The sequence below is a fragment of the Oryzias latipes genome, chromosome 13 (genome assembly GCF_053564925.1).
Source record: "Oryzias latipes strain Hd-rR chromosome 13, Olatipes_Hd-rR_3.1".
NCBI classification, from domain to species: domain Eukaryota; kingdom Metazoa; phylum Chordata; class Actinopteri; order Beloniformes; family Adrianichthyidae; genus Oryzias; species Oryzias latipes.
Genome location: NC_136249.1, coordinates 36,613,701 through 36,640,594, shown reverse-complemented (window position 1 = coordinate 36,640,594; position 26,894 = coordinate 36,613,701). Strand labels below are relative to the sequence as shown.

Below are 26,894 nucleotides of genomic sequence, written 5' to 3'. Positions count from 1 at the left end.
TCACAGGTGAACACAGACTGTCCTTCCCACCTGTGTCTCTGCCGGCATGCACCGGATAGTTTGACACACGGGCTAGATTGGATGCTCTGCCCCTCCCCCTCCCATGCTAGACTGGCAGCACACATCTCCACGGCAACCTGAGGGTCAGAGGGCAAAGCTCTGATGCTGTCCATCTCCGGCAACAGGAGGAGACCCTGAAACCGAGAAGAGGTGTTCAGATGATAAAAGTTTATTCTGCTTGACTGTGAGCTCACCTGTAGCAACAGGTGTTCAGTTGGTGTTATGCAGGTGTGCTACAGGTGTGCTACAGGTGTGCTACAGGTGTGCTACAGGTGTTCAGTTGTCATATAAATCTCATGAACTTAGAAGTTTTTCTACAGATTAGGACCTTAAATCTCTCCACAGCCACGGACGCCTCTGACAGAGACTTAACCGAAAACGGGGTCACTTTCAGGGCAAAGGTCATGGCGTTGAAAACTGTCACCACAGTGAAGGCCTGAAAAGCAGGAAGTGAACATGAATGTTACATTAAAATGATGATCATGGAATCAATCACAGGCCACTTTGGTTTACTTCGTGACAAAAATCATCAGTTCTTCTTAGGTTGGGTAATCCGGTAGATTTGGGCTCAGGTCTGCTGTCGACCGTCAGTCAGTCCAAACCTCAGATCTCCAAGACAAGAGCACCCACTGAGGCACAGAGCATGAAAACCTTAGTCTCGTACCTGAGCTGCGGTCAGATCGCATCCTAGCAACATGTGGGCGGAGAAGGTCGCCACACTGGCAATAACGACAACAACCGGAGCCACGCCCACAGTGATGCTCTGGAAGTAGCCTGTGAGCTCCAGGACCCTGCGCTCCTCCTCTCTGACTCCTGTCAGAAAAGAAAGGCTCAGTGACAGAGCCTGTTACCGTGGTAACAGTGTCTTCAGGTGCACACATACTCTGCACGTCCTGGGAGAAGGCTTTGACCCAGGCATACATCTTGATGAACTTGATGTAACTCAGGATCTCGTTCATCTTCTGCACTCGTTTGTCAGTGATGGCCACGCCCCGTCTTCTGAAGTACGCCGTCATTCTGGAGCTGAGCATCTGAGGATCCAAACGGCAGATTTAACAGGAAGGAGGCCAGATGGAAGTTCAGGTGTGGACTGGTACTGACCATGGTTGGGTAAAACAGGATGAAGATAGCCGATCCGAGCAGAGACGTCGGGCCCAGGATGTACAGGTTGTAGGCAACACCAAGCACCGCCACAAGGGGGCCCCCAGCTAACAGGCTGCCCAGGGCTGCAGCATCAAACATCCGCTGACCGTCACTGGAGCACATGTTGACCAGCTGACAGGGGAGGGGGTGCAGCTAGTGAATCCTTTAGCCGGTTCTATGGTCCGGTTGTGGCTCAGAGCCATGATGTCCTTCAGCAGAACCAGAGAAGATCTACAAACCTGTCCCACAGACTTGTCCCTGACGCTGCGCAGATGCAGGATCTTCTCGAAGGCCAGGCTGAGGATGGCGCCTCTCAGTCTGGTTCCCGTTCGGTAGTTCAGGGCCCAGGTCAGAGCCAGCGACCAGGACCGCATCAGCTCCATTACCAAAAGCCCGAGAACCAGCAGCATCCCATAGGCCAGGTCCGACTCCTCCTGTTGGGTGTATTCCAGCAGACGCTTGACCACAAACGCCTGGAGGCGGAGCAAAGGGTAGACGTTACACTGGTGGTTACAATCGTCCTCATGGTTACCAGGAAGTCTGCATCATTCTTCCTCATCTTTGTCTCCCAGCTGCTCCCTTTGGGGGGGGGGCTACACCAAATGACCCAATAACCCTTCTCTGCATCCTACTCCATCCATCAACCTCCTCCTTGGTCTTCCTCCTCTTTTCTAGTAGCATCCTTTCATCATCATCATCATCATCATCACTGTTCCTCCTCTCAAACGTCTCCACCTGCTTCCCTGTTTGGATCTCCAGAACATCCATGATCTGGTCCTCTGATGGATTCAGTGATCCATTCTGGTCCCAACAGAACCTCAGCATCTTCTACTCTGCCTCAGAGTCTCTGGCTGCTCTCTCCTCAGTCTGCTGCACCTTTCCTTTGCTCTCACCTGGACCTTCCTCCACCTGTTCTGACCTGCTTGAACACATTTCCTCCTCCTCTGCTCCTGGAACCTCCCTGTTCCTCTTCAGTTTCTCTCATTCACGCACAGATTCTCTGCAGCTGATCTTCATTCCTCTCTTTCAAGAAACAACCTCCACCTCTCTGGATGTTCCTCCACCTGTTCTCTGCTCTCACTACAGATCACAGTGTCATCTGCAAACATCCTGATCCACAGAAAGTCCTGTCTGACCTCATCTGTCAGTCTGGCCATCACCATGGAAACAAGCAGGAGCTCAAAGCTGATCCTTGGTGCAGTCCCACCTCCACCTCCTCAGCCACGCCTGCAGAACATCTCTCCACTGTGTTCCACCTCTCATCCATGTCCTGAATCTGTCCATTCATGCGGAAGAACCTCCTGATCCCCAAAGTCTGTTTCAGCACCTCCCGAAAATCCCCAGCAAAGTTCTCAGATTCCAGCGAGTTCCCAGTTTCTTTCACGAGGACTTTAGGTCCGTTTAACCCCAGAACTGTCTAACGTTTACCTTAAGGTTCTTGCATTTCTGTAAGAGGAATAACCAAAGACTTCAGTCATAAAGCGCCTTCACAAACAAAGACTCTTCTGCTCGATTTCATTAGGAGCTCTGACCGCGAGACGTCAACTGAAGATTTCTTTTATTTATTTTTTCTTCCAAACTTTATTTGTTGCAGAAATTGTACAAAATGTCCATCAAATCACAGACACCAGTCGAAATAAAAGTACTTTTGCACAATCTTCTTTTTTTTATATAAGTTAAATAAAATAAAAAACTTAAAAAACAAAAACACCAAAAATCAAGAGAAAAATAAAAATAAAAAGAGAAACACAAAACCGCACCAACCATCTCTATTAAAGCTTCAGAAAATATAAGAGATTCCAACAATTATAACTTAACACATGCCCAGATTTCTCAGAAGAGTAAATTAAAATAAGCAAGAAGTAAACCAATCCATGAGATGGAATCAGACAAAAGGGAGCCCCCAGAAGAAGTGACTTAGTCTGGGAAAGAGTAGAATTGTATTTGCTGTGTCGTTTGGAATAATGGACGCCACCTTTGTTCAAATTTATCAGAGAACCCATTCAATGTCATTCCTATCTTTTCCAACTTGATGAAGTCCAGAACATCATTGAGCCACTGTGAAGATGATGGGGAGTGTGGTGATGTCCACTTTAACAGAATTACTCTCCTTGCAAGAAGAGTCATAAAGGCGAGGGAGTCCTTTTGAGATTTTGATAGGGAAGGTGGCCCTGAAAAAATTCCAAATAAGGCACTCAGAGGGTTTGGGCTCACGTTCCTCTCAATAACGCGTGATATCACTGAAAAAACTTCAGTCCAATAACCCGGGAGCTTGGGGCAGAGCCAGAACGTATGAATAAGGTTTCCTGGACATTGGTGGCATCTATCACATGCTGGAGAAATATTAGGGAATATTTTAGATAAACGGAATTTTGTGAAATAAACACGATGGACCAGTTTGCACTGCATAAGACCGTGTGTCGCGCATATTGAAGATTTGTGTACTCTCATCAGAATCTGAGAGCATACGCTGTCAGAGAACGTTTCTCCTACATCATCTTCCCAAAGAGCCTTTATAGTGTCCAGAGTTTTCGACCGGATAGCTGATATCTGATTGTAAATAAGAGAAATGGACCCTTTCAAAGAAGAAGAAGGCAAGAGCAAAGAATGCATGGTCGAGGTTTCAGATAAATTAGGAAATGAAGGACAAGTACTATTAACAAAACTGCGGGCTTGTAAATATCTGAAAAAATGTTGCTTTGGGAGGGAGAATCTTTCTGATAATTGTTGGAAAGAGGCAAAAACATGATCAATGAACAGATCTTTAAAGGTCCATAAACCAAGATCGGCCCATTTTAAGACGAGATGGCGTCAAGAAAGGATTAGCTGCTAAAGGGGCATTATGCGAGTAGATTTGTAATCCAAAAAAACGCTTACATTGAGTCAGAATCTTAAGAAATGTTGTAACTATATAGTTCTTAGAATGTTCTCTTAGGGATTTCTTAATCTTACCAGTTCTCGGGTCGTACTGGTTCTGGACTCACCGGCCCGCTAAATCCAGCCAGCTGAGTGATGGTGAGGCAGAGGATGGAGAAGAAGAGGCGAATCCGACAGAAGGACCAGACCACGGAACACAGGGACGCTTGGTGGCCTTTGGCCTTTAGCTCCGCCTCCCACAGCGTCTTCAGCCTGAAGACAGAAACACCATCAAAGGAGACCTGGACCTTCCGGGGCTGAAGCTGGTCCCGGTAACGCCGGTGCAGAGATCTGACCACGCCCCCCTCTCAAGAGACCCGCAGGCTACTGGACCCGTCGCAGGCCGGTCCCCTAGTCACCTTCATGTTAAAGATTCCCGCTCCAGTCGTCTCTTCATGAGGATGATGTTGTTTTTAGCCAAAACCCATAAACCTGGGTCGTTCTCTACGACATAGTTTCTGCAGAGCGGCAGGAGTTCATCAGAAATTCACCTGTCAGTTGTGGGCGGGACCGATGGTGTGGAGTAAGCTTGCGTTAAAATCCCACCATCCCAATGTTTACACGCTCTCCCACTGGCTTACAGCCCCTCACTCGCCCCTCACTCTCTGAACCTCACAGTGGCGGTGCTACAACACGGTAGCTAATAACCCGAACGGTTCTGATCCAGATGCCAGACCAGGAAAACTAAAACGGTCGTGGATCTATTTGTTTGAAAGGGGCGGAGCATAGATACTTTGACCCGCCCATTTCCGCTGCCATGTGACAAACCTGAGTTTTTTCAAATGGCGGGTCTTCATCTGGTCTTTGAACACACCTGTCATTCATGCACTCACCTGGTGCTGTTGTCATGGCAACGCTCCTTCGGAGACACGGGCCACACGTCCTCCAGCAGGAGCTGGCCTTTCCTGCAGGCTCGGATCGCCAGAGGAGTCAGCCAATGAAACGCCATGAAGGAGAAGAACCCGGCGCCGTCCACCGGATGACTGAAACGGAGAAACGCCCACGTCAGCTCGTCTAACAGGGGAGGGGGAGGGGACCAGACCGCCGCCCACACGTGTGTTACCTGTCTGTGACCCTGCCCTCACAGGCCACGCCTCCCGCTCCACCCTCCTTCGCCTTTGCACCATGAAGACCAGCTGATCGGTCCTCCACCGAGCCGAGCACCACCTGCACACAACACGAACGCACCACCTGAACACGAACGCACCACCTGCACACAAACGCACCACCTCCACACGAACACACCACCTGCACACAAGCGCACCACCTGCACACAAACGCACCACCTGCACACAAACGCACCACCCGGACACGAACGCACCACCTGAACAGGAACGCACCACCTGAACACGAACGCACCACTTGAACACAAACGCACCACCCGAATACGAACGCACCACCCGAACACGAACGCACCACCCGAACACAAACGCACCACCTGAACACAAACGCACCACCTGCACACAAACGCACCACCCGAACACGAACGCACCACCCGAACACAAACGCACCACCTGAACACAAACGCACCACCTGCACACAAACGCACCACCTGAACACAAACGCACCACCTGCACACAAACGCACCACCTGAACACAAACGCACCACCCGAACACAAACGCACCACCTGAAAACAAACGCACCACCTAAACACAAACGCACCACCTGAAAACAAACGCACCACCTAAACACAGACGCACCACCTGAACACAAACGCACCACCTGAACAAGAACGCACCACCCGAACAGGAACGCACCACCTGAACACGAACGCACCACTTGAACACAAACGCACCACCCGAATACGAACGCACCACCCGAACACACCACCTGCACACAAGCGCACCACCTGCACACAAACGCACCACCTGCACACAAACGCACCACCCGGACACGAACGCACCACCTGAACAGGAACGCACCACCTGAACACGAACGCACCACCTGAACACGAACGCACCACTTGAACACAAACGCACCACCCGAATACAAACGCACCACCCGAACACAAACGCACCACCTGAACACAAACGCACCACCTGCACACAAACGCACCACCCGAACACGAACGCACCACCCGAACACAAACGCACCACCTGAACACAAACGCACCACCTGCACACAAACGCACCACCTGAACACAAACGCACCACCCGAACACAAACGCACCACCTGAAAACAAACGCACCACCTAAACACAAACGCACCACCCGAACACGAACGCACCACCCGAACACAAACGCACCACCTGAACACAAACGCACCACCTGCACACAAACGCACCACCTGAACACAAACGCACCACCCGAACACAAACGCACCACCTGAAAACAAACGCACCACCTAAACACAAACGCACCACCTGAAAACAAACGCACCACCTAAACACAGACGCACCACCTGAACACAAACGCACCACCTGAACAAGAACGCACCACCCGAACAGGAACGCACCACCTGAACACGAACGCACCACTTGAACACAAACGCACCACCCGAATACGAACGCACCACCCGAACACGAACGCACCACCCGAACACGAACGCACCACCCGAACACAAACGCACCACCTGCACACAAACGCACCACCTGCACACAAACGCACCGCCTGAACACGAACGCACCGCCTGAACACGAACGCACCGCCTGAACACAAACGCACCACCTGAACAAAAACGCACCACCTCCACACGAACGCACCACCTCCACACGAACGCACCACCTGAAAACGAACGCACCACCTGAACACGAACGCACCACCTCCACACGAACGCACCACCTGAACACGAACGCACAACCCCAACATGAACGCACCACCTCCACACGAACGCACCACCTCCACACGAACGCACCACCTCCACACAAACGCACTACCTCCACACGAACGCACCACCCGGACATGAACGCACCACCCGAACACGAACGCACCACCCGAACACAAACGCACCACCTGAACCCAAACGCACCACCTGCACACGAACGCACCACCTGAAAACGAACGCACCACCTGAACATGAACGCACCACCTGCACACAAACGCACCACCTGAACACGAACGCACCACCTGAACACGAACGCACCACCTGAACACGAATGCAGCACCTGCACACAAACGCAGCACCTGCACACGAACGCACCACCTCCACACGAACGCACCACCTGCACACGAACGCACCACCTGAATACAACCGCACCACCTGAACACAAACGCAACACCTAAACACAAACGCACCACCTCCACACGAACGCACCACCTGAACACGAACGCACCACCCGAACACGAACGCACCACCTCCACACGAACGCACCACCTGAACACGAACGCACAACCCCAACATGAACGCACCACCTCCACACGAACGCACCACCTCCACACGAACGCACCACCTCCACACAAACGCACTACCTCCACACGAACGCACCACCCGGACACGAACGCACCACCCGAACACGAACGCACCACCCGAACACGAACGCACCACCCGAACACGAACGCACCACCCGAACACAAACGCACCACCTGCACACAAACGCACCACCTCCACACGAACGCACCACCTGAACACGAACGCACCACCCGAACACGAACGCACCACCTCCACACGAACGCACCACCTGAACACGAACGCACAACCCCAACATGAACGCACCACCTCCACACGAACGCACCACCTCCACACGAACGCACCACCTCCACACAAACGCACTACCTCCACACGAACGCACCACTTGAACACAAACGCACCACCCGAATACGAACGCACCACCCGAACACGAACGCACCACCCGAACACGAACGCACCACCCGAACACAAACGCACCACCTGCACACAAACGCACCACCTGCACACAAACGCACCGCCTGAACACGAACGCACCGCCTGAACACGAACGCACCGCCTGAACACAAACGCACCACCTGAACAAAAACGCACCACCTCCACACGAACGCACCACCTCCACACGAACGCACCACCTGAAAACGAACGCACCACCTGAACACGAACGCACCACCCGAACACGAACGCACCACCTCCACACGAACGCACCACCTGAACACGAACGCACAACCCCAACATGAACGCACCACCTCCACACGAACGCACCACCTCCACACAAACGCACTACCTCCACACGAACGCACCACCCGGACACGAACGCACCACCCGAACACGAACGCACCACCCGAACACAAACGCACCACCTGAACCCAAACGCACCACCTGCACACGAACGCACCACCTGAAAACGAACGCACCACCTGAACATGAACGCACCACCTGCACACAAATGCACCACCTGAACACGAACGCACCACCTGAACACGAACGCACCACCTGAACACGAATGCAGCACCTGCACACAAACGCAGCACCTGCACACGAACGCACCACCTCCACACGAACGCACCACCTGCACACGAACGCACCACCTGAATACAACCGCACCACCTGAACACAAACGCAACACCTAAACACAAACGCACCACCTCCACACGAACGCACCACCTGAACACGAACGCACCACCCGAACACAAACGCACCACCTCCACACGAACGCACCACCTGAACACAAACGCACCACCTGAACACGAACGCACCACCCGAACACGAACGCACCACCCGAACACGAACGCACCACCTGCACACAAACGCACCACCTGCACACAAACGCAGCACCTGAACACAAACGCACCACCTGAAAACAAACGCACCACCTGAACACGAACGCACCACCTGAACACAAACGCACCACCTGAACACAAACGCACCACCTGAACACAAACGCACCACCTGAAAACAAACGCACCACCTGCACACGAACGCAGCACCTGAACAAAAACGCACCACCTGAACACGAACGCACCACCTCCACACGAACGCACCACCTGAACACGAATGCAGCACCTGCACACAAACGCAGCACCTGCACACGAACGCACCACCTCCACACCAACGCACCACCTGAACACGAACGCACCACCTGCACACGAACGCACCACCTGAATACAACCGCACCACCTGAACACAAACGCAACACCTAAACACAAACGCACCACCTCCACACGAACGCACCACCTGAACACGAACGCACCACCCGAACACAAACGCACCACCTCCACACGAACGCACCACCTGAACACAAACGCACCACCTGAACACGAACGCACCACCCGAACACGAACGCACCACCCGAACACGAACGCACCACCTGCACACAAACGCACCACCTGCACACAAACGCACCACCTGAACACAAACGCACCACCTGAAAACAAACGCACCACCCGAACACAAACGCACCACCCGAACACGAACGCACCACCTGAACACAAACGCACCACCTCCACACGAACGCACCACCTGAACACGAACGCACCACCTGAAAACAAACGCACCACCTGAACACGAACGCACCACCCGAACACAAACGCACCACCTGAAAACAAACGCACCACCTAAACACAGACGCACCACCTGAACACAAACGCACCACCTGAACACGAACGCACCACCTGAACACGAACGCACCACCTGAACACGAACGCACCACCTGAACACAAACGCACCACCTGAACACAAACGCACCACCTGAACACGAACGCACCACCCGAACACGAACGCACCACCTGAACACAGACGCACCACCTGAACACAAAAGCACCACCTCCACACGAACGCACCACCTGAACATGAACGCACCACCTGAACACAAACGCACCACCTGAAAACAAACGCACCACCTGAACACAAACGCACCACCTCCACACGAACGCACCACCTGAACACAAACGCACCACCTCCACACGAACGCACCACCCGAACACGAACGCACCACCCGAATACGAACGCACCACCCGAACACAAACGCACCACCTGCACACGAACGCAGCACCTGAACAAAAACGCACCACCTCCACACGAACGCACCACCTCCACACGAACGCACCAGCCGAACACGAACGCACCACCTGAACACAAACGCACTACCTGAACACAAACGCACCACCTGAACAAAAACGCACCACCTGAACAAAAACGCACCACCTCCACACGAACGCACCACCTCCACACGAACGCACCAGCCGAACACGAACGCACCACCTGAACACAAACGCACCACCTGAAAACAAACGCACCACCTGAACACAAACGCACCACTACCACACGAACGCACCACCTCCACACGAACGCACCACCCGAACACGAACGCACCACCCGAACACGAACGCACCACCCGAACACAAACGCACCACCTGCACACGAACGCAGCACCTGAACAAAAACGCACCACCTCCACACGAAAGCACCACCTCCACACGAACGCACCACCTCCACACGAACGCACCACCTCCACACAAACGCACTACCTCCACACGAACGCACCACCCGGACACGAACGCACCACCCGAACACAAACGCACCACCTGAACCCAAACGCACCACCTGCACACGAACGCACCACCTGAAAACGAACGCACCACCTGCACACAAACGCACCACCTGAACACGAACGCACCACCTGAACACGAACGCACCACCTGAACACGAATGCAGCACCTGCACACAAACGCACCACCTGCACACGAACGCACCACCTCCACACGAACGCACCACCTGCACACGAACGCACCACCTGAATACAACCGCACAACCTGAACACAAACGCAACACCTAAACACAAACGCACCACCTCCACACGAACGCACCACCTGAACACGAACGCACCACCTCCACACGAACGCACCACCTCCACACGAACGCACCACCTGAACACGAACGCACCACCTGAACACGAACGCACCACCCGAACACGAACGCACCACCCGAACACGAACGCACCACCTGAACACAAACGCACCACCTGAACACAAACGCACCACCTGAACACAAACGCACCACCTGAACACGAACGCACCACCCGAAAACGAACGCACCACCTGAACACAAACGCACCACCTGAAAACAAACGCACCACCTGAACACGAACGCACCACCCGAACACAAACGCACCACCTGAAAACAAACGCACCACCTGAACACAGACGCACCACCTGAACACAAACGCACCACCTCAACACGAACGCACCACCTGAACACGAACGCACCACCTGAACACGAACGCACCACCCGAACACAAACGCACCACCTGAAAACAAACGCACCACCTGAACACAGACGCACCACCCGAACACGAACGCACCACCTGAACACAAACGCACCACCTCCACACGAACGCACCACCTGAACACGAACGCACCACCTGAACACAAACGCACCACCTGAAAACAAACGCACCACCTGAAAACAAACGCACCACCTGAACACAAACGCACCACCTGAACACAAACGCACCACCTGAACACGAACGCACCACCCGAACACGAACGCACCACCTGAACACAGACGCACCACCTGAACACAAAAGCACCACCTCCACACGAACGCACCACCTGAACATGAACGCACCACCTGAACACAAACGCACCACCTGAAAACAAACGCACCACCCGAACACAAACGCACCACCTGCACACGAACGCAGCACCTGAACAAAAACGCACCACCTGAACACGAACGCACCACCTCCACACGAACGCACCACCTGAACACGAATGCAGCACCTGCACACAAACGCAGCACCTGCACACGAACGCACCACCTCCACACCAACGCACCACCTGAACACGAACGCACCACCTGCACACGAACGCACCACCTGAATACAACCGCACCACCTGAACACAAACGCAACACCTAAACACAAACGCACCACCTCCACACGAACGCACCACCTGAACACGAACGCACCACCCGAACACAAACGCACCACCTCCACACGAACGCACCACCTAAACACACACGCACCACCTGAACACGAACGCACCACCCGAACACGAACGCACCACCCGAACACGAACGCACCACCTGCACACAAACGCACCACCTGCACACAAACGCACCACCTGAACACAAACGCACCACCTGAAAACAAACGCACCACCTGAACACGAACGCACCACCTGAACACAAACGCACCACCTGAACACGAACGCACCACCCGAAAACGAACGCACCACCTGAACACAAACGCACCACCTGAACACAAACGCACCACCTGAACACAAACGCACCACCTGAACACGAACGCACCACCTGAACACGAACGCACCACCTGAACACGAACGCACCACCCGAACACAAACGCACCACCTGAAAACAAACGCACCACCTGAACACAAACGCACCACCCGAACACGAACGCACCACCTGAACACAAACGCACCACCTCCACACGAACGCACCACCTGAACACGAACGCACCACCTGAAAACAAACGCACCACCTAAACACGAACGCACCACCCGAACACAAACGCACCACCTGAAAACAAACGCACCACCTAAACACAGACGCACCACCTGAACACAAACGCACCACCTGAACACGAACGCACCACCTGAACACGAACGCACCACCTGAACACGAACGCACCACCTGAACACCAACGCACCACCTGAACACAAACGCACCACCTGAACACGAACGCACCACCCGAACACGAACGCACCACCTGAACACAGACGCACCACCTGAACACAAAAGCACCACCTCCACACGAACGCACCACCTGAACATGAACGCACCACCTGAACACAAACGCACCACCTGAAAACAAACGCACCACCTGAACACAAACGCACCACCTCCACACGAACGCACCACCTCCACACGAACGCACCACCTGAACACAAACGCACCACCTCCACACGAACGCACCACCCGAACACGAACGCACCACCCGAACACGAACGCACCACCCGAACACAAACGCACCACCTGCACACGAACGCAGCACCTGAACAAAAACGCACCACCTCCACACGAACGCACCACCTCCACACGAACGCACCAGCCGAACACGAACGCACCACCTGAACACAAACGCACTACCTGAACACAAACGCACCACCTGAACAAAAACGCACCACCTGAACAAAAACGCACCACCTCCACACGAACGCACCACCTCCACACGAACGCACCAGCCGAACACGAACGCACCACCTGAACACAAACGCACCACCTGAAAACAAACGCACCACCTGAACACGAACGCACCACCTGAACACAAACGCACCACCTCCACACGAACGCACCACCTGAACACGAACGCACCACCTGAAAACAAACGCACCACCTAAACACGAACGCACCACCCGAACACAAACGCACCACCTGAAAACAAACGCACCACCTAAACACAGACGCACCACCTGAACACAAACGCACCACCTGAACACGAACGCACCACCTGAACACGAACGCACCACCTGAACACGAACGCACCACCTGAACACAAACGCACCACCTGAACACAAACGCACCACCTGAACACGAACGCACCACCCGAACACGAACGCACCACCTGAACACAGACGCACCACCTGAACACAAAAGCACCACCTCCACACGAACGCACCACCTGAACATGAACGCACCACCTGAACACAAACGCACCACCTGAAAACAAACGCACCACCTGAACACAAACGCACCACCTCCACACGAACGCACCACCTGAACACAAACGCACCACCTCCACACGAACGCACCACCCGAACACGAACGCACCACCCGAACACGAACGCACCACCCGAACACAAACGCACCACCTGCACACGAACGCAGCACCTGAACAAAAACGCACCACCTCCACACGAACGCACCACCTCCACACGAACGCACCAGCCGAACACGAACGCACCACCTGAACACAAACGCACTACCTGAACACAAACGCACCACCTGCACAAAAACGCACCACCTGAACAAAAACGCACCACCTCCACACGAACGCACCACCTCCACACGAACGCACCAGCCGAACACGAACGCACCACCTGAACACAAACGCACCACCTGAAAACAAACGCACCACCTGAACACAAACGCACCACCTCCACACGAACGCACCACCTCCACACGAACGCACCACCTCCACACGAACGCACCACCTGAACACAAACGCACCACCTCCACACGAACGCACCACCCGAACACGAACGCACCACCCGAACACGAACGCACCACCCGAACACAAACGCACCACCTGCACACGAACGCAGCACCTGAACAAAAACGCACCACCTCCACACGAACGCACCCCCTCCACACGAACGCACCAGCCGAACACGAACGCACCACCTGAACACAAACGCACTACCTGAACACAAACGCACCACCTGAACAAAAACGCACCACCTGAACAAAAACGCACCACCTCCACACGAACGCACCACCTCCACACGAACGCACCAGCTGAACACGAACGCACCACCTGAACACAGACGCACTACCTGAACAAAAACGCACCACCTCCACACGAACGCACCACCTCCACACGAACGCACCAGCCGAACACGAACGCACCACCTCCACACGAACGCACCACCTGAACACGAACGCACCACCTCCACACGAACGCACCACCTGAACACGAACGCACCACCCGAACACGAACGCACCACCTGAACATGAACGCACCACCTCCACACGAACGCACCACCTCCACACGAACGCACCACCTGAACACAAACGCACCACCTCCACACGAACGCACCACCCGAACACGAACGCACCACCCGAACACAAACGCACCACCCGGACACAAACGCACCACCTGCACACGAACGCAGCACCTGAAAACGAACGCACCACCTCAACACGAACGCACCACCTGCACACAAACGCGCCACCTGAACACGAACGCACCACCTGAACACGAACGCACCACCTGCACACGAACGCAGCACCTGCACACGAACGCAGCACCTGCACACGAACGCACCACCTCCACACTAACGCACCACCTGAACACGAACACACCACCTGAACACAAACGCACCACCTCCACACGAACGCACAACCTGAACCCAAACGCACCACCCGAACACGAACACACCACCTGAACACGAACACACCACCTGAACACGAACGCACCACCTGAACACGAACGCACCACCTCCACACGAACGCACCACCTCCACACGAACGCACCACCTGCACACGAACGCACCACCTGCACACGAACGCACCACCTGAACACGAACGCACCACCTGAACACGAACGCACCACCTGCACACGAACGCACCACCTGCACACGAACACACCACCTGAACACGAACGCACCACCTGAACACGAACGCACCACCTCCACACGAACGCACCACCCGAACACGAACGCACCACCTGCACACAAACGCACCACCTGCACACAAACGCACCACCTGAACACAAACGCACCACCTGAAAACAAACGCACCACCTGAACACGAACGCACCACCTGAACACAAACGCACCACCTGAACACAAACGCACCACCTGAACACGAACGCACCACCCGAAAACGAACGCAGCACCTGAACACAAACGCACCACCTGAACACAAACGCACCACCTGAAAACAAACGCACCACCTGAACACGAACGCACCACCCAAACGCACCACCTGAAAACAAACGCACCACCTGAACACAGACGCACCACCTGAACACAAACGCACCACCTGAACACGAACGCACCACCTGAACACGAACGCACCACCCGAACACAAACGCACCACCTGAAAACAAACGCATCACCTGAACACAAACGCACCACCCGAACACGAACGCACCACCTGAACACAAACGCACCACCTCCACACGAACGCACCACCTGAACACGAACGCACCACCTGAAAACAAACGCACCACCTGAACACGAACGCACCACCCGAACACAAACGCACCACCTGAAAACAAACGCACCACCTAAACACAGACGCACCACCTGAACACAAACGCACCACCTGAACACGAACGCACCACCTGAACACGAACGCACCACCTGAAAACAAACGCACCACCTGAACACAAACGCACCACCTGAACTCAAACGCACCACCTGAACACGAACGCACCACCCGAACACGAACGCACCACCTGAACACAGACGCACCACCTGAACACAAAAGCACCACCTCCACACGAACACACCACCTGAACATGAACGCACCACCTGAACACAAACGCACCACCTGAAAACAAACGCACCACCTGAACACAAACGCACCACCTCCACACGAACGCACCACCTCCACACGAACGCACCACCCGAACACGAACGCACCACCTGAACACGAATGCAGCACCTGCACACAAACGCAGCACCTGCACACGAACGCACCACCTCCACACGAACGCACCACCTGCACACGAACGCACCACCTGAATACAACCGCACCACCTGAACACAAACGCAACACCTAAACACAAACGCACCACCTCCACACGAACGCACCACCTGAACACGAACGCACCACCCGAACACGAACGCACCACCTCCACACGAACGCACCACCTGAACACGAACGCACAACCCCAACATGAACGCACCACCTCCACACGAACGCACCACCTCCACACGAACGCACCACCTCCACACAAACGCACTACCTCCACACGAACGCACCACCCGGACACGAACGCACCACCCGAACACGAACGCACCACCCGAACACGAACGCACCACCCGAACACGAACGCACCACCCGAACACAAACGCACCACCTGCACACAAACGCACCACCTCCACACGAACGCACCACCTGAACACGAACGCACCACCCGAACACGAACGCACCACCTCCACACGAACGCACCACCTGAACACGAACGCACAACCCCAACATGAACGCACCACCTCCACACGAACGCACCACCTCCACACGAACGCACCACCTCCACACAAACGCACTACCTCCACACGAACGCACCACTTGAACACAAACGCACCACCCGAATACGAACGCACCACCCGAACACGAACGCACCACCCGAACACGAACGCACCACCCGAACACAAACGCACCACCTGCACACAAACGCACCACCTGCACACAAACGCACCGCCTGAACACGAACGCACCGCCTGAACACGAACGCACCGCCTGAACACAAACGCACCACCTGGACAAAAACGCACCACCTCCACACGAACGCACCACCTCCACACGAACGCACCACCTGAAAACGAACGCACCACCTGAACACGAACGCACCACCCGAACACGAACGCACCACCTCCACACGAACGCACCACCTGAACACGAACGCACAACCCCAACATGAATGCACCACCTCCACACGAACGCACCACCTCCACACAAACGCACTACCTCCACACGAACGCACCACCCGGACACGAACGCACCACCCGAACACGAACGCACCACCCGAACACAAACGCACCACCTGAACCCAAACGCACCACCTGCACACGAACGCACCACCTGAAAACGAACGCACCACCTGAACATGAACGCACCACCTGCACACAAATGCACCACCTGAACACGAACGCACCACCTGAACACGAACGCACCACCTGAACACGAATGCAGCACCTGCACACAAACGCAGCACCTGCACACGAACGCACCACCTCCACACGAACGCACCACCTGCACACGAACGCACCACCTGAATACAACCGCACCACCTGAACACAAACGCAACACCTAAACACAAACGCACCACCTCCACACGAACGCACCACCTGAACACGAACGCACCACCCGAACACAAACGCACCACCTCCACACGAACGCACCACCTGAACACAAACGCACCACCTGAACACGAACGCACCACCCGAACACGAACGCACCACCCGAACACGAACGCACCACCTGCACACAAACGCACCACCTGCACACAAACGCAGCACCTGAACACAAACGCACCACCTGAAAACAAACGCACCACCTGAACACGAACGCACCACCTGAACACAAACGCACCACCTGAACACAAACGCACCACCTGAACACAAACGCACCACCTGAAAACAAACGCACCACCTGAACACGAACGCACCACCCGAACACGAACGCACCACCTGAAAACAAACGCACCACCTGAACACAGACGCACCACCTGAACACAAACGCACCACCTGAACACGAACGCACCACCTGAACACGAACGCACCACCTGAACACGAACGCACCACCCGAACACAAACGCACCACCTGAAAACAAACGCACCACCTGAACACAGACGCACCACCCGAACACGGACGCACCACCTGAACACAAACGCACCACCTCCACACGAACGCACCACCTGAACACGAACGCACCACCTGAAAACAAACGCACCACCTGAACACGAACGCACCACCCGAACACAAACGCACCACCTGAAAACAAACGCACCACCTAAACACAGACGCACCACCTGAACACAAACGCACCACCTGAACACGAACGCACCACCTGAACACGAACGCACCACCTGAAAACAAACGCACCACCTGAACACAAACGCACCACCTGAACACAAACGCACCACCTGAACACGAACGCACCACCCGAACACGAACGCACCACCTGAACACAGACGCACCACCTGAACACAAAAGCACCACCTCCACACGAACGCACCACCTGAACATGAACGCACCACCTGAACACAAACGCACCACCTGAAAACAAACGCACCACCCGAACACAAACGCACCACCTGCACACGAACGCAGCACCTGAACAAAAACGCACCACCTGAACACGAACGCACCACCTCCACACGAACGCACCACCTGAACACGAATGCAGCACCTGCACACAAACGCAGCACCTGCACACGAACGCACCACCTCCACACCAACGCACCACCTGAACACGAACGCACCACCTGCACACGAACGCACCACCTGAATACAACCGCACCACCTGAACACAAACGCAACACCTAAACACAAACGCACCACCTCCACACGAACGCACCACCTGAACACGAACGCACCACCCGAACACAAACGCACCACCTCCACACGAACGCACCACCTGAACACAAACGCACCACCTGAACACGAACGCACCACCCGAACACGAACGCACCACCCGAACACGAACGCACCACCTGCACACAAACGCACCACCTGCACACAAACGCACCACCTGAACACAAACGCACCACCTGAAAACAAACGCACCACCTGAACACAAACGCACCACCTGAACACAAACGCACCACCTGAACACAAACGCACCACCTGAACACGAACGCACCACCCGAACACGAACGCACCACCCGAACACAAACGCACCACCCGAAAACAAACGCACCACCTGAACACAAACGCACCACCCGAACACGAACGCACCACCTGAACACAAACGCACCACCTCCACACGAACGCACCACCTGAACACGAACGCACCACCTGAAAACAAACGCACCACCTGAACACGAACGCACCACCCGAACACAAACGCACCACCTGAAAACAAACGCACCACCTAAACACAGACGCACCACCTGAACACAAACGCACCACCTGAACACGAACGCACCACCTGAACACGAACGCACCACCTGAACACGAACGCACCACCTGAACACAAACGCACCACCTGAACACAAACGCACCACCTGAACACGAACGCACCACCCGAACACGAACGCACCACCTGAACACAGACGCACCACCTGAACACAAAAGCACCACCTCCACACGAACGCACCACCTGAACATGAACGCACCACCTGAACACAAACGCACCACCTGAAAACAAACGCACCACCTGAACACAAACGCACCACCTCCACACGAACGCACCACCTGAACACAAACGCACCACCTCCACACGAACGCACCACCCGAACACGAACGCACCACCCGAACACGAACGCACCACCCGAACACAAACGCACCACCTGCACACGAACGCAGCACCTGAACAAAAACGCACCACCTCCACACGAACGCACCACCTCCACACGAACGCACCAGCCGAACACGAACGCACCACCTGAACACAAACGCACTACCTGAACACAAACGCACCACCTGAACAAAAACGCACCACCTGAACAAAAACGCACCACCTCCACACGAACGCACCACCTCCACACGAACGCACCAGCCGAACACGAACGCACCACCTGAACACAGACGCACTACCTGAACAAAAACGCACCACCTCCACACGAACGCACCACCTCCACACGAACGCACCACGTCCACACGAACGCACCACCTGAACACGAACGCACCACCTCCACACGAACGCACCACCTGAACACGAACGCACCACCCGAACACGAATGCACCACCTGAACATGAACGCACCACCTCCACACGAACGCACCACCTCCACACGAACGCACCACCTGAACACAAACGCACCACCTCCACACGAACGCACCACCCGAACACGAACGCACCACCCGAACACAAACGCACCACCCGAACACAAACGCACCACCTGCACACGAACGCATCACCTGAACACGAACGCACAACCCCAACATGAACGCACCACCTCCACACGAACGCACCACCTCCACACAAACGCACTACCTCCACACGAACGCACCACCCGGACACGAACGCACCACCCGAACACGAACGCACCACCCGAACACAAACGCACCACCTCCACACTAACGCACCACCTGAACACGAACGCACCACCTGAACACGAACACACCACCTGAACACAAACGCACCACCTCCACACGAACGCACAACCCGAACACAAACGCACCACCCGAACACGAACACACCACCTGAACACGAACACACCACCTGAACACGAACGCACCACCTGAACACGAACGCACCACCTCCACACGAACGCACCACCTGCACACTGTCAGCAACGCCCTTCCCCTTCAACCGCCGTACAACTAAAACTTTCTTTGCTTCGTTTTCTGAGGTGGACTGAGTCTACCATCCTGACCCATCCTGCGTTCAGCTGCAAATGGGTTGCCATGGATACAGGATGGGAGACCCCCCCCCCCCCCCAACACGTTTACACAGCTGAGCAGCTGACACTGAGCACGTGCAGAGCTCACATTCCTGCCGCGTGATGCTCTCCCACTCCACTTTCATTCATTCATCCTCGGCCAATCAGAAGCCTCTCATCCTCTGAGCAGCAACTACTCAGCATCAAGGGGCGGGGCTTCCTTACGTAAACAGAGGTTTTATGAGAGCAGTTTTGTTCTGTCTGCTCCAGGCTTTTATTCTGAAACGACCTGTCAACTTGAAGCCCATTCACTGATCAAAAATAAATCACTGATGATAGACGGTTCTGCTGAACAGGTGAGCGCTGCAGCTGACCGGTCAGAACCAGAACTTCCTCTGTTTAGTGATGCTCAGAAGTCCGCTCACCAGCAGCTTCTGCCTAAAATCTCTAACTCATTCAAAAGATTTGATCTGCCCTCTGATTGGCCAGAAAACAGCTCACGTGAACACCGGTCTGCTCTCACCTGCTGCTCGCTGACCTCTGACCCGTTCCGTCCGAAATCATGGCGTTTCATCTTCTGTCAGGCTGCATGGAGGCGCAAGCTCTGACCCAAATCCGCCTTCGGAACCGTCCAGAACCAGCAGAAGACCAGACGAAAGCCTGCGGAAGCATCCAACACTGAGGTCCTGCAGAACCGCTGAGGAACGATCCGAACCCCGCAGAGCGAACACTGCAGTGCGCGCGGTACAAGTCCACGTACTGCAGTACTGCAGGAGAGTAATCTGATTACAAAGTACAGGCAATGCCGGAATTCAGTCGGTACCTACCGCCAGCACTTTCCAGGTCGGCGCGTCAGCAACGTGAACGAAGCTTCGCGCACGCGGCTGCGCGGAACACCGTGTACAGTCCGGGGTTCCTTCACAATAAAAGCTCGTGATGCTGCGGGCAGCAGTGTGTGTCCGCGCGCGCTCAGCTGAGCCCGCCGGTCCACACAGGGTTGGCGCGGGAGCAGCTGCAGCCCTGTCCCCCTCTGCGAGCAGCGGGCTCCCTAAGCATCATGGGAAATTGAGTCACGGAGTTCCGTCGGTCCTTTGATGACCAAAATGTTTAACTTGTTCTTACTTCTTGTTTTCAGGAAAACGTCTTTACTGACAAAACAAGTTCTAAACGGGTCGTCTGGACCTGGAACCAAACTGGAGCAGAGAAACACCCCTGAGGTCAGAGGTCACCAAGGCTCTTCTGCAAGTCGGACGCCGCCCCATCATCATCATCATCATCATCATCATCAGCCTGTCACGCCACTGCTGGCGGGTGGCCTCCACATCTTTCTCCACTCATCACGGTTTTGGGCACTCTGGGTCCAGGTGCTGCCTGCCTTCTGCTCCATGTCATCTCTCCATCTTTTCTTCGGTCTTCCCCTTCCTCTCTTCCTGTCCCACGGAGTCCATTCTGTTGTTTTCTTAGCCCATTCGTGGTTCGTGGTTCTCACACCGAGGTTCTCTTCCCGAGATCCCCAACCGCTCCTCTTCCTCCTGTTTTGATCGTCTTCCTCAGGAAGCTCACATGACCGGACCCTCCTGAGGTTCTGTAGAACCACAGCAGAAGTTCTCCTCAGTGTGGATACGACCGTGTGTAACTGAACAGCACCAGAGGGTGCAGGGGATTGTGGGAAATCCTCTGTCAAACCTGGACTGATGGTGTGTCAGCGGGTCTCAGGAGAGCTGCTCATGTAACCCTAAACTATAAGGATAACAGCTGAAGACGTGTGAACAAATGACCAGAACCAGAACTCCGGACTGCCACGGTACACACGAGCGTGCACGTGATGGAACAAAGACACTGAAAAACCTTTGGACCCAATCAGTTTATTGATCAGTTTAATATTTCTGTACAAACATCCTGATGATCGATCCTCATCACACCCGGGAAGGGTACAGCATCTGCACACAGGAAGTGACACTTCAGAACAAGAGACAGAACCTCACAATTCCAAAATAAAAGACAGAAGCTGCAGCAGCAGCTCCGTTCCTAGAACATCTGGGTCTGCAGGATCCAGACCAAACCTGCTTGGAGGGGAGCCCCTACAACGGATCTGTTCTGTCAGAAACGGAGCGTAAAGGCCCGTTCACACCGGGACGAATTTCGCCGGCGATTGTCGCCGACGTTTAACGCCTCGTGACTAAACAAAGGGCACCAATGTGAGTGTGCACACCGAGGCAAAAAAACGCCACGCGTCAAAGCGTCAAAAAAAAAAAACGCCTCGGGTTCGTTTTTTTTTTTTCGACGCGTCGCGTCGAAATCTACTCGACCAATGAGAACGGCGCTTTTGCTCACGTGTCTGGAGCTTCTGAAGTTACAGTAAAACACAACTTGGGGGCGCTCAAACACAAAACTGCCTTGCTGAGCACACATACCAGCGAAGAAGATAGACGCCAAGTAGCGTCTACACACAGCCGCGAAGAAATAAGGACGGACATTCTTAAACATCCCCGAACCAAGCAGCAGTTGGAGCTACTGGTGCTTGAAATATTCATGTTTTCTTTGTATGATTCTGACAATCGCGTAAATACTTGCTCTCTTCTTCTGAGGGAAAAGCGACTTTAAGAAGCGTAAAGTTGCGCAGCGCCACCTTGTGTACAGGAGTATTTCTGTTTACATTAAGCGCCATCTAATGTCAGGGAAGGAAATTGCATGTTCACTTCACTCATCGTCAGCGAAAATCGCCTGGGTGTGAACACAAAAAACGTGGCGAAAAACGCTGGCGAATAACGCCTGGCGAATATTCGTCCCGGTGTGTACGGGCCTTAAGAGCGGGGGGCGTTACCTCCGAGAGACAAGGGGCGTTACCCCCGAGGGATAAGGGGCGTTACCCCCGAGGGGACAAGAGAAGAAGGAGCATTACTCTAAGAAAGGAGGTTATGGGGGCGGCGCCCTCAGAAAGCAGGGTACAGGGGCAGAGGACTGAGAAAATAGGCTACGGGGACATTACCCAGAGGGTGGAGACTACGGGGGCATTAACCAGAGGGTGGAGACTACGGGGGCATTAACCAGAGGGTGGAGACTACGGGGGCATTAACCAGAGGGTGGAGACTACGGGGGCATTAACCAGAGGAAGGAGGCTACGGGGGCATTAACCAGAGGAAGGAGGCTACGGGGGCATTAACCAGAGGAAGGAGGCTACGGGGGCATTAACCAGAGGAAGGAGACTACGGGGGCATCAACCAGAGGAAGGAGGCTACGGGGGCATTAACCAGAGGAAGGAGACTACGGGGGCATTAACCAGAGGAAGGAGACTACGGGGGCATTAACCAGAGGAAGGAGGCTACGGGGGCATTAACCAGAGGAAGGAGACTACGGGGGCATTAACCAGAGGAAGGAGGCTACGGGGGCATTAACCAGAGGAAGGAGGCTACGGGGGCATCAACCAGAGGAAGGAGACTACGGGGGCATTAACCAGAGGAAGGAGGCTACGGGGGCATCAACCAGAGGAAGGAGGCTACGGGGGCATCAACCAGAGGAAGGAGACTACGGGGGCATTAACCAGAGGAAGGAGGCTACGGGGGCATCAACCAGAGGAAGGAGGCTACGGGGGCATTAACCAGAGGAAGGAGACTACGGGGGCATTAACCAGAGGAAGGAGACTACGGGGGCATTAACCAGAGGAAGGAGGCTACGGGGGCATTAACCAGAGGAAGGAGACTACGGGGGCATTAACCAGAGGAAGGAGGCTACGGGGGCATTAACCAGAGGAAGGAGGCTACGGGGGCATCAACCAGAGGAAGGAGACTACGGGGGCATTAACCAGAGGAAGGAGGCTACGGGGGCATCAACCAGAGGAAGGAGGCTACGGGGGCATCAACCAGAGGAAGGAGACTACGGGGGCATCAACCAGAGGAAGGAGACTACGGGGGCATTAACCAGAGGAAGGAGGCTACGGGGGCATCAACCAGAGGAAGGAGACTACGGGGGCATTAACCAGAGGAAGGAGGGTACGGGGGCATCAACCAGAGGGTGGAGACTACGGGGGCAAACAGGATGTAACACGATGGTTTTGATCAGGCAGCACGGCGGCCACCTTCAAGACTGGCACGATCGTTTTGATGCCGTTTGTTTTAACTTTTCAGCAACATGTACAGAACGATGATGTTCTCCAGGACAGAACTGAAACGGGCGCTACCACCTCTGGATCCAGCAGAACCACAGTTCCAGACGGTCTAAACCTCCAAACCCACCACTCTGATCCGGTGTCCGATGGCTTTGGCTGGCAGGTTACTGCTGAACTTGGCCCGGACCATCCCACTGTTTCCATGAGCCCGCGTCACTTTGCCCCAAATGACCCGGGTCTTGTTGGGTTTTCCACCGGGTGTGACTGTGTTCCTGCAAAATTCACACTTTTAGCGACAAACACAAGCACTCACAATAACACAATAAAACCAGCCTGACTTCTTGGCCTTGTAGACGTAGGCGCAGCGTTTGCCCAGGTAGAAGTCCACCTGGTCCCGGCTGTAGCAGCCCTCCAGCTTCAGCAGCGCCGTGTGCTCGCGCTGGTTCCTCAGGCCGCGCTTGTAGCCGGTGAAGATGGCCTTACTCCACAGTCTGTCACACAAACAGCAGCCAGACCGGAACCGGTGGTTACAGACCGCAGTCTACCGACACCCAGATCATCACTATCGGTTCTGGATGTTCACACCAGATCCAGCACGGATATGCTTTAGCAGGAACTCCCTTATCAGGTCCAAATTCAGGGCAGAACCAGAACATCAGAATTCAGCAGCAGAACTATGAGCAGATAAAACTCACCTTCCAGGCATCGTGGTTCTCCTCAGGTGGATTCACCTGCAGACAAACAGGACAGCCGGTCAAACGTCTGCAGGACTGGAATGCTGGGAGGAGGTGGTCTGTGTGCCGAGAAGGAGCTCCTTCCACCGGGAGGAGGTGGCCGGTGTGCCGGCACACTGAACACCCGACACCGGCACACAGAGCCCCTTCTCCCGGCTGAAGGACGTCCGTGTGCCGGTGGAAGGAGCTCCTTTTCCCGGCAGACGTAGCTTCTCCCAGCCGGGATAAGAGGTCTCTCTCCCGGCACACTGAACTCCTTCTACCGGCACACGGAGCTGCTTCTCCCGGTACTCCTCCTTCCTCCAGGGCACTGATAAACAAAGGCACTAACGCCGGATCTGCTCCGTGCTAAGCAGAGCCGGTTCCGAATCCGGAGGAAAAGTCGCTGCTGATGATCCGGGTCGGCTCATTTCACAGCCGCGCTGTTAGCAGCAAACAGCATGATAATCCACGCCGAATCTACGTCATCCGAACCCCCCGCGCGCTCAAAAATACACCAGACAGCGGAGGAGAACCCGTCCGGACCGAACCGGTAGTTATGGGGTAAACATGAACGGGTTTGGGAAGAAGTTTGGAAGAATTCACTTCGTACCTGTTCTTGTTCCGCGTAGATGGAAGGAAAGGCCAGCCGAAGGGAATGCTGGGTAATTGGTGTGAAGATAGGTGTCCGCGGAGCTGCCTGATCAAAAACCTTCTGACATCGTCAAACTGTTTTAAATGTTATCATAACTAAAGTCGCTAAATTCATCTTCAAACAGGGTTTCTAAATAAGATGGTTTTATGGTTATATATTTTCTGGAAAATAAATATAAACAAAGACACGTCAAAGTTCAGTTGAATTGATTGAAGATACGTTCAGTTCATTCAAATTAGATTTGACACACGTCGCCATTGGAAATTTATTTAGTTTAATTTCTAATTACCTGAAAGTTATTTTCCTGACCTGAACAATAAAAGGCGACAGGAGAGAAAACCTGCAGAGATGTGGATGAAAAGGGGCGGGGCATGTAGATGCAGCGATGAGGGCAGCAGGGCAGATGGACAGACACGAGGTCACACATCTGAAAGCAGAGAACCGCAGGGAGGCTGAGGATCACTGGAACGTCTGTCCAGCCAGAACCGTGTGGGGCG

At 54.6% G+C, this 26,894-nt stretch overlaps 2 protein-coding genes across 6 annotated transcripts in view; both read right to left on the bottom strand.

The window, feature by feature from the left end:
* abcc5 (ATP-binding cassette, sub-family C (CFTR/MRP), member 5) overlaps positions 1-21,974 on the bottom strand; it is a 30,946-nt gene extending 8,972 nt beyond the window's left edge. For 3 of the 4 annotated variants that reach the window (XR_013647218.1, XM_078929813.1, XM_078929815.1), the window contains exons 1-11: positions 21,752-21,974; positions 21,448-21,584; positions 5,183-5,286; positions 4,953-5,102; positions 4,188-4,332; positions 1,443-1,676; positions 1,162-1,335; positions 944-1,091; positions 725-873; positions 389-496; positions 31-194 (exon numbers count right to left, since the gene is read on the bottom strand). Coding sequence is in view for 3 of the 4 variants with exons in the window: in XM_078929813.1 (XP_078785939.1) it covers positions 31-194; positions 389-496; positions 725-873; positions 944-1,091; positions 1,162-1,335; positions 1,443-1,676; positions 4,188-4,332; positions 4,953-5,102; positions 5,183-5,286; positions 21,448-21,498 (1,427 nt within the window). In the remaining variant the exon portion in view is untranslated. The remainder of the gene's footprint in view (positions 1-30; positions 195-388; positions 497-724; positions 874-943; positions 1,092-1,161; positions 1,336-1,442; positions 1,677-4,187; positions 4,333-4,952; positions 5,103-5,182; positions 5,287-21,447; positions 21,585-21,751) is intronic. The other variant, XM_078929814.1, reaches the window with a different exon arrangement.
* A 799-nt stretch (positions 21,975-22,773) lies between these two features.
* rpl35a (ribosomal protein L35a) lies at positions 22,774-26,459 on the bottom strand. 2 transcript variants are annotated; one of them, XM_023961947.2, is made up of 5 exons: positions 26,356-26,459; positions 25,725-25,760; positions 25,368-25,520; positions 25,157-25,301; positions 22,774-22,864 (listed from the first exon to the last, which is right to left on the bottom strand). In XM_023961947.2, exons 2-5 carry the CDS (start codon positions 25,733-25,735, stop codon positions 22,841-22,843), a joined length of 333 nt encoding a protein of 110 aa, XP_023817715.1. In that variant the 5' UTR covers positions 25,736-25,760; positions 26,356-26,459; the 3' UTR covers positions 22,774-22,840. The 2 variants fall into 2 exon arrangements, with proteins under 2 accessions (XP_023817715.1, XP_078786001.1); XM_078929875.1 differs by lacking the exon at positions 26,356-26,459 and adding an exon at positions 26,095-26,355.
* Between the last annotated feature and the right edge of the window lie 435 nt (positions 26,460-26,894).

Excerpts from the sequence above, each read along its gene's own strand:
- rpl35a (XM_023961947.2), bottom strand. Across the intron at positions 25,302-25,367 it reads TACGTCTACAAGGCCAAGAA|GAACACAGTCACACCCGGTG; the intron begins GTCAGGCTGGTT and ends TGAATTTTGCAG. Across the intron at positions 22,865-25,156 it reads TCGGACACCGGATCAGAGTG|ATGCTGTACCCTTCCCGGGT; the intron begins GTGGGTTTGGAG and ends TCCTGTGTGCAG.